This window comes from Octopus bimaculoides, chromosome 2 (assembly GCF_001194135.2).
Source record: "Octopus bimaculoides isolate UCB-OBI-ISO-001 chromosome 2, ASM119413v2, whole genome shotgun sequence".
Taxonomy (NCBI): Eukaryota; Metazoa; Mollusca; class Cephalopoda; order Octopoda; family Octopodidae; genus Octopus; species Octopus bimaculoides.
In genome coordinates, this window is record NC_068982.1 from 124,056,182 (window position 1) to 124,064,502 (window position 8,321).

General features: G+C 33.3%; 1 protein-coding gene across 1 annotated transcript in view; it reads right to left on the minus strand.

Annotated features, from left to right (window-relative positions):
• Positions 1–8,321, minus strand: part of LOC106870984 (TATA-binding protein-associated factor 172) — a 56,877-nt gene that overhangs the window by 16,633 nt on the left and 31,923 nt on the right. Inside the window, exons 19-28 of the mRNA XM_052965876.1 lie at positions 7,416–7,566; positions 7,174–7,241; positions 6,002–6,094; positions 4,645–4,786; positions 3,543–3,646; positions 2,339–2,540; positions 1,463–1,611; positions 1,213–1,365; positions 662–799; positions 81–232 (exon numbers count right to left, since the gene is read on the minus strand). Coding sequence (XP_052821836.1) covers positions 81–232; positions 662–799; positions 1,213–1,365; positions 1,463–1,611; positions 2,339–2,540; positions 3,543–3,646; positions 4,645–4,786; positions 6,002–6,094; positions 7,174–7,241; positions 7,416–7,566 — 1,352 coding nt within the window. The remainder of the gene's footprint in view (positions 1–80; positions 233–661; positions 800–1,212; positions 1,366–1,462; positions 1,612–2,338; positions 2,541–3,542; positions 3,647–4,644; positions 4,787–6,001; positions 6,095–7,173; positions 7,242–7,415; positions 7,567–8,321) is intronic.

Here is an 8,321-nt window from a genome sequence, read left to right on the forward strand (position 1 = left end):
CTAAGTAAAATTAAACAGGCCTTCTTTATATATATATATATATATATATACATACATATTGTTCATGAAACTTTCATTACCTTACTCTTTCACCAGGTGGTCCAGTGTAGTGAAGAGGATTCAAATATTTGGAAGTTATGAATTTCTCTATTTCATATATCCAATGACCTGTCAAAGTTGGAGGACAAACTACTATTGAAGGTAATTGGGCACAATCAGGGCTACCAGTTTTCTATGGAAAATAAAAACCAAACAATCATTTCAAAAAATAATGATGCATGTAAATGAGATACACAATACATGAAAATATATAATTTCATAGGGTCTCACAAATTTACAGACAAAAGCCAATTGTTGTTCATTAAGTCCCCTTCCCCCTTAAAGTACATATTTGTGCATGAGCTTTAAACACAATCACCAGTTCACAAAAAAAAGCATGATTCCCAAACAACTCAAATATTCATATAGCTTGTATAAAAAAAAACATTCTACAACTTGATGCTCATAAAATATCAGTACAACACTGTTATCTAATAGCTATGGTCAACATATGTAAAAAAAAATATTAAGTCTTGGTAGACCAATGTGTAAATCACAAATATGAAAAATAGTGTAAATGATAAATAGTAACAGCACTAATACAATGTACACACATACCCACCTTAAATTCTTCAAGTCGTCTATTATGATCACAGGACAATATACATATAGATTGCAATGTTTTTCCAAGACCCATATCATCACACAGAATACCATGTAATTTATATTTGTTCAGAAACCCCAGCCAATTAACGCCATCCTAGAATTGTTAAATAAAAAGAAAACAATATTGTAAATATAGTGATATGTTGATTAGTTGAGAGAAAATATATTATTATTATTATTATTATTATTATAAAGGTGGCAAACTGGTAGAATAATTAGCATGTCAGAGAAAATGCTTAGCAGCATTTCATCTGTATTTACATTCTGAGCTCAAATTCCTCCAAGGTTGACTTATCCTTTCAGGGTCAATGAACTAAGATCTGGGACTGATGTAATAAAAAAAACCCTCCCTTAAAATGTTAGGCCTTTGCCTATAGCAAGAAGGATAACAACAACAACAAGTAAAGCCTAGAAAAATTAGAACTTATTGTAAATAATAAAACATATATTAAACATTTTAAACCTGAATGATAGGTAGTAATATATATTTGTAAACGCACTATTTACCTGTTGGTATTTACGAAGTTCAGCAGTAATTGGAACAGATACAACATAATTTTCAATCTTTGAGTTGTCTAATAACTGCTCTAAGAATTTGCGTTCTCGTTCTTTCTGTTGTACTAAAGATGTTTTCATTTTGGGGTTGTCAGAAAGGCCTGCCTGAAAAATACAAATTGATATTTAGACATTAAATTATAAACTTAAGAAACTTACATGACAATATTTTCAAAGAATAAATAAATTAAATAAAAGTTACCTCAAGAGGTAGCAAACAAATGAGGGTTGCAAAACAATGAGTAGCCATGAGTCGAACAGCTTCATTCTGGTCACACATTCGACCCAAGATAGGTACCACAAGTAGTACAATAAAGGGAATTATATTTACTCCAAGACGATCGATAACATCTTCTAGTTAAGAAAAAGTATACAAATTATATCTTTTAAATATCAGTCTGAAAATTAAAAGGAAATATTAAACTAATTCATCCTGAAAATTAAAATACTAATGTCTTTCTATGCATATATCTGTTTTTATTTGCATAACACTCCCCCACTTCTCTCTGTTTCCCCATTTCTCATACTACTTCTTTATCATGGGCTACCTAGAACTCTACAAAAGCAAGCCCAACCATTGAGCTTTTGTTGAGCTAGGGTGATTATGGCAAAATGGTGAGGGTGACTACAGCAAAAATGGCAAGCACGAGCCTGCAGAATGGAGAACAACAGTTGGGAGAAGGCTTGTATTTTTGGTGGACAGGATAACTCTGGATTTGTGGGGTTTGATTGGCCTTAATTAGAGTCGCTCCTGTATCAGGAGAACTACACCATTCATGTTATCACAAACTTTGTATACTTTTATTGCATTTCACCATCCTTTCCATTTCTTTCTTATCTTTTAAATAAACCCCACACAAATTGTTGACTGTCCTTGTGATGTCTCCTTCATCTGTGCCTTAGTGGCTAAGAAAAAATTATAATTATTATTCCCCTTTTTTATTTTTTTTTTTTTACCATATTACAATTTTATACCCATTATAAATTATTTCTTAACAGAAAAAAAAAGAGAGAATTGCCTGACTGGAACTAAGGTGTTGCATAAAACAAAAAACGTCATACAAGACAAAAAGGATACTGGCTAGAACTTCACATGCCCCTTGTCGTTGCGTGAGATTATCTGAGGCACCAAGGTAAGGCAACACAACTTCAATGATGTGTGTCATGACAAAAAGGGTATCTAGTTGAGCAAGAGTACCAACAACACGACAAGCCAAGTGACGGATACTGGTGTAGCAGTTCTGTAGATATCCACTTAAATCAGGAAGCAATTCTAGGACCTAAAATAGAAATTTCCACATATCAAATGAATCAAGAATATAAATAGTAACAAAAAAAAAATCAACTAGCTAAATAAGAAATCTAATTTTAAAACGCAAATGAGTTCTTAAAAAATGGCCACTTGAAAAGAGGCCTGATCAGCCATCATTGTGACAACCAAACAAATTAAAATGAGAAAGACATTCTGTCAGATCATGACAGCTCCACTTATGGATATATTTATTTCTTTACAAAGTAGCACCATATATAAAATATACAAGCTGAAACAACTGCCTTTCAAGTAGTTTTTCTGCCAGTTATTGTAATAAGAATGTGAGGTGGGGGGCACTCTTCATAGTCTGCAACACTGATTGATGGACACCATCTATATAAATTCAACTCTTTCTCTCTCTTTCTTTCTCTCTCTCCCTCAGTTATTTTCCAAAGTGACATTTCCTAATTTAAGACAGTGGAGTGTAATTTGTGGGAAATTTGTCTTTTATATCTTGTAGGTCAAATGTCAAGTAGGTTTTCTCATTGTCGTGTATACCCAAAACTTTGCTGAAAGACATTCCAGTCATGACAACCTTATCATTCATATATCATCATACAGTATTTATTTAGGTACAACCGTTTGAGATTATTCAAAATCATTCCACATCAAGAACACAGTCACTCAGCTAGCTATTTTCAGCAAGTTTAGTGACTAGGTTTAGCTTCTTATTGATCAACATTGTCTACCAATAAAAATTCTCTTTCTCTGTTCCCTTCCTCTGTCTTACATTTTTATACTTTCAAAGTAAGTGGCTGAACTAACAAGTCCATTACTTCAAAGAAATGATCATCTTTAGAGAAACATTGTGAATCTTGATTTCCTTTTGTAAGGTGAAGGGGGAGATATTTGTTTTGGTTAATTATATACATGACACCTTAACATCATTACAATAAAATTTAATAATAAATTCAAATTACTGATCCTTTATATCAGGCTTATCAAATTTAGAGAATTTTCAAAATCTTACTTGAGATAAGAGAGATTTACTAAGTGCATTAGCTACACATTCCAAAACTTGCAAACTGTTAATAATTTCTTGTAATTCTGTTTCTGATAGTTTACCACTATTAGCTAGAAAAAGAAAACAAACAAACAAAATTGATATTATTATTTGTAAAGTTTCAACTAATTCTCAAGTAATATTCATTCAAACATATCAATAACTTTGAAAGGTGACACTTCAAGGATAGACTAAGATTTTCCATGAAATTTTGATTAAAATTTAAATTTACTATCATTATTCAGTAACATCAAAATTGGAATGGTATAAAAAGTGATGTCACTAAAATCGCTTCTCCATGCTGTTTATGAACCCCATTCAATTTGAGATGGAGTTTTCTAGGAGTTTTTTTTTTAAATAACTCAAAATAAAGTATCAACTTGCAATATTCAATATTATGTAGTTTAACCAATAGGCGTACACAAGACATATTACAGAGCAGATTACATAACCATTTCTGCCACTCTCTATTGTCTAGCTTTTATAATAAGTAATCAATTATGAATAATAATTATATTCAATAGAGCAAAACAAAATATTTTAAAATAATATTAAAAATAAGCATGTACAAGCAAAATAAACTACATTATATGAAAAGATTGTACTTCACAACAATAGCAAAGAGTAATCAAATAATTTATTACTAATAATATTAATAGTTATTAATGAAGAGACTAATTCTTTCTAAATTGGGCACAAGGCCAGCAATTTTAGGGAGAGGAGGTTAGTTGAATACATCAGCCCAGCTCTCAACTGGTGCTTATTTCATCAACCCCAAAAGAATGACAATTAAAGCCAACTCCAGCAGAATCTGAACTGAGAACATAAAGAGCTGGAAGAAATGCCATTAAGCATTTTGTCCAATGCGTTAACAATTCTGCTACCTTGTCACCTTAACTGAGAGAGAGAATAATGGAAAACAATTCACTACCTAAGTAAATTCATATTTTTTTGTTTTTTAAATTAAAAGTAACCACAAACAATCTTATTATGAAAGTTTAATACAGATGTATTTTTAAATTCCATTAAGAAATAAAAGAATTTTAAAAATGTGAAGCAAAAAATATACCTTCTTTGATTTTGTCATCATTCAAATTCAAGGTAACATTAGACCAAAGAGCAGGAACCTCAGTGGGTAAATCATCTTGAAACAAACGGGCTATGGTACTTAATGCACATTCAGATCCTACACGTTGAATAGCTAAAAACTTCTGTAAAAAAAAGAAAATTTCCATTTTAACCAAGATGCCTTAAAAAATAATATTTTAAGATAACTGACTTGCTCTTAAAACTTTCTGATTTTAATAGGAATTATTATAATTCTGCCATTCACTTTTATCAAAATTAGGTTACTCTTTAGTGACATTTTGAAATTTTGAAAATATTAATTTCTGTAATTCATTCTATGTGCATAATCTTATTTTATGTGTATGTGAAATTACTTGGATGATAAATAAAAAGAAAATTTCAAAATTACATATATGCTTTAGATCTTCACTCAAGTGGACAGTCTTCATTATTATCTTGCCATAATAAACTTTGTCATCATCATCGTTTAACGTTCACTTTCCATGCTAGCATGGGTTGGACGACTTGACTGAGGACTGGCAAGCCAGAAGGCTGCACCAGGCTCCAATCTGATTTGGCAGAGTTTCTACAGCTGGATGCCCTTCTGAATGCCAACCAATCTGAGAGTGTAATGGGTGCTTTTATGTGCCACCGGCACGAGGGCCAGTCACACGGTACTGGCAACAGCCACGCTCAAAAAGGTGCCTTTTACGTGCCACCCACACGGGAGCCAGTCCAGCGGCACTGGCAACAACTTCGCTCGAATGATTTTCTAACGTGCCCGATTATGCTCTAATGGTGCTATTTACAAGCCACTAGCACGGAAGTCAGACAGCTGCTCTGGCAATGAACATGCTCAACAGTGCTGTTAGTGATCCACTGGTGTGGTGACCAGTCATCGAGTATGGTTCAACTACGATTTCACTTGCCCCAACAGGTCTTCGCAAGCAGAGTTTGTTATATTATCAAAATAGTTATAGACATGGTTGTGTGGTTAAGCCCCAGGTCAACCAAAGCCTTGTGAGCAGATTTGGTATACGGAAACTGAAAGACCATCATGTGTGTGTGTTTATGTGTCTTTGTGCTGGTATTACATAATAGTTGTAAATGAATGTCACTGTCATACAAGCAGTGTCTTTCATTTTCAATATTCTGTGAAAAACAGAATATTGGCCATAGGGAAATATCTTGCTTAGAAACCAGACAGCAAGTGCACTAGAAAATCTGCCTCAATAAACTCCATTTGACCCATGCAAGCATGGACAAGTAAACATTAAGACAATGATCATGATGAAATTGACAGTAAATATACTTTTTTAGTTTCAATTTCACTGACAGGAAGAAGTAAAAACAAATACCTCATTTACTTCATTTTCATTTGTATTAAGATCAACTGAGGCATTAGAAGCAGCTGAAGCCTGTTGACAATTCTTGTAGTTTTTCTCTGGAGTCTAGAAATTAGAAATTTTATAAGAATATTTTATATATTAAGCTGACACTTTCTGTTAACTAGAGGTAGAAAACTTATATCAAATCATTTATACTATTTGTCCATAACAGTAATTATCTTTCATAGATGCTTAGCACTGTTATTATAACCTGCCCCCAATTAGCTATAACTTTCTAATTACTGCAGATTCTCAAATTTTACAGCTTATGTTTCTCTGCCATAGACCATAACATTTCTAACAAGAGTCATCTATATATATATATATATATATATATATATCATCATCATCATCATCATCGTTTAACGTCCGCTTTCCATGCTAGCATGGGTTGGACGATTTGACTGAGGACTGGTGAAACCGGATGGCAACACGAGCCTCCAATCTGATTTGGCAGTTTCTACAGCTGGATGCCCTTCCTAACGCCAACCACTCAGAGAGTGTAGTGGGTGCTTTTACGTGTCACCCGCACGAAGGCCAGTCAGGCGATACTAGAGAGATATGTATAGCAGTTAACATTCTTGAGATTCAGTCACAATGCTAATTTGAGCTCCTTCTCCATTACTAGTTGTGACACATCAACAGAACTTATCACTCATTATCAAACAGTAGAACAATCCTAGTTAGACTTTGGATGATCTTATAACTAAGTCAACTTCAGGTATCCCAGTTTCATGATGATGAGAGACTCATCATCACCACTGTCACAATTTTTTTTTTTTTCTAAGTTTCTACCTTCCTAGAGGAATCAAAGAACTACACCAAATCCTACTCATAGATTTCATTTTTGGCATAATTTCTACAACCAAATTTTCTTTCTAACAACTGCTTAGAAGAGTGCCCTGGATGCTTTTATCATGGCACTAGCATTAGACATAGTGCCATATCCTTGACAAGAAGGAACCATCCTCTCTACCCTATATGGTTTCCATTTGTTCTTCAACCTCTTCATAGAGAATGCACTGTATTGTGGCACCATCACTAGAGATGTTCCCATACCTTCAACAACATGAAAGAGACCTCTCCACCTTACATTGTTTGATTTTAGTTTATAAGAATATAAACATAAAACAGGATCTTACTTTCTGTTGGTTTGTTAATGTAAGAATACCAGAAAATTCAGTACAGCCAACCTCGTTATTTTGATCATCTATAAAAACAGATTAAATACATAAATAAACACAAAAAATAAGATATACATTATATGAACAACTAAAACATATTTTCAAAGCTAATACAATTATTTAATTACATTTAACATTTTCATAGAAAATAATAATTATTTTGTTTCAATTGCTAGCTTACTGACCAAAACATTATTTACCTGAGTCTTTGAGTGCTAATTTGATAGTAGGTGTTATTGATGAATCTGAACACAGGAATGTACAAAGGTTTTTTATCACTTTATCACTTGGGTTAGGAGTTCGAGATAAACACATTTTCAAAAGCCTTGCTAAACAATTTGCAGCACACATCTGGAAAAATAATGAAAATCTTCAAAGAAATCGCATTTTTTTTTTTATATTGTTATATTTTAAAGAGATGATGAAAACTTGTGAATAGTTCCAAAATATGAATGATTTTAAATTAAATTGTAATTTTTCAACAGGATTCCAATATTGTTCAATCATGGTTGTCATGATACAGTTTCTAGTAACCAACTGAGACAAATTTGCTTTTTAACCAATTTTAGGTATGGAGCTAAGGTGCCTTCTTGACTAACAAGATCAACAAGTAATTTAAGGCCATTTTTCCCAAATGAACAGAGGTTACTCTTGTGAGACCATTGACAGTCTTCTCCAAAATGCCCTATCCTTTACATCCTACCTCAAAAAAACATTCAAATGAGTTTGATTAATTGCTTGACCAAGCAAAAGTTTAAAAGTTACAATATATATATATATTACTTGAAGCATTTAACGAAATAGAAGGGGATATAGCATCATACAACGTGGAAGACAATTGGAGATTTCTGCGGGACAACCTGTTGAAAGCCACCGACCAGATTTGTGGGTGGTGTAAGGTCCCCTCCCGACCCAGAGTAACGTGGTGGTGGAACAAGGAGGTAGACAGGGCTATTAGACAAAAGAAACAGGCTTGGAAGGACTGGAAGAACGGTGGTAGCAGGGAATTGTACCAATGTGCCAGAAGGGAGGCTAGGCGACAGGTTTATTTAGCCAGAGGGGAAGCAGATAAGGAAAGATTTGCCAATGTTCTACGCCGTGAGGAC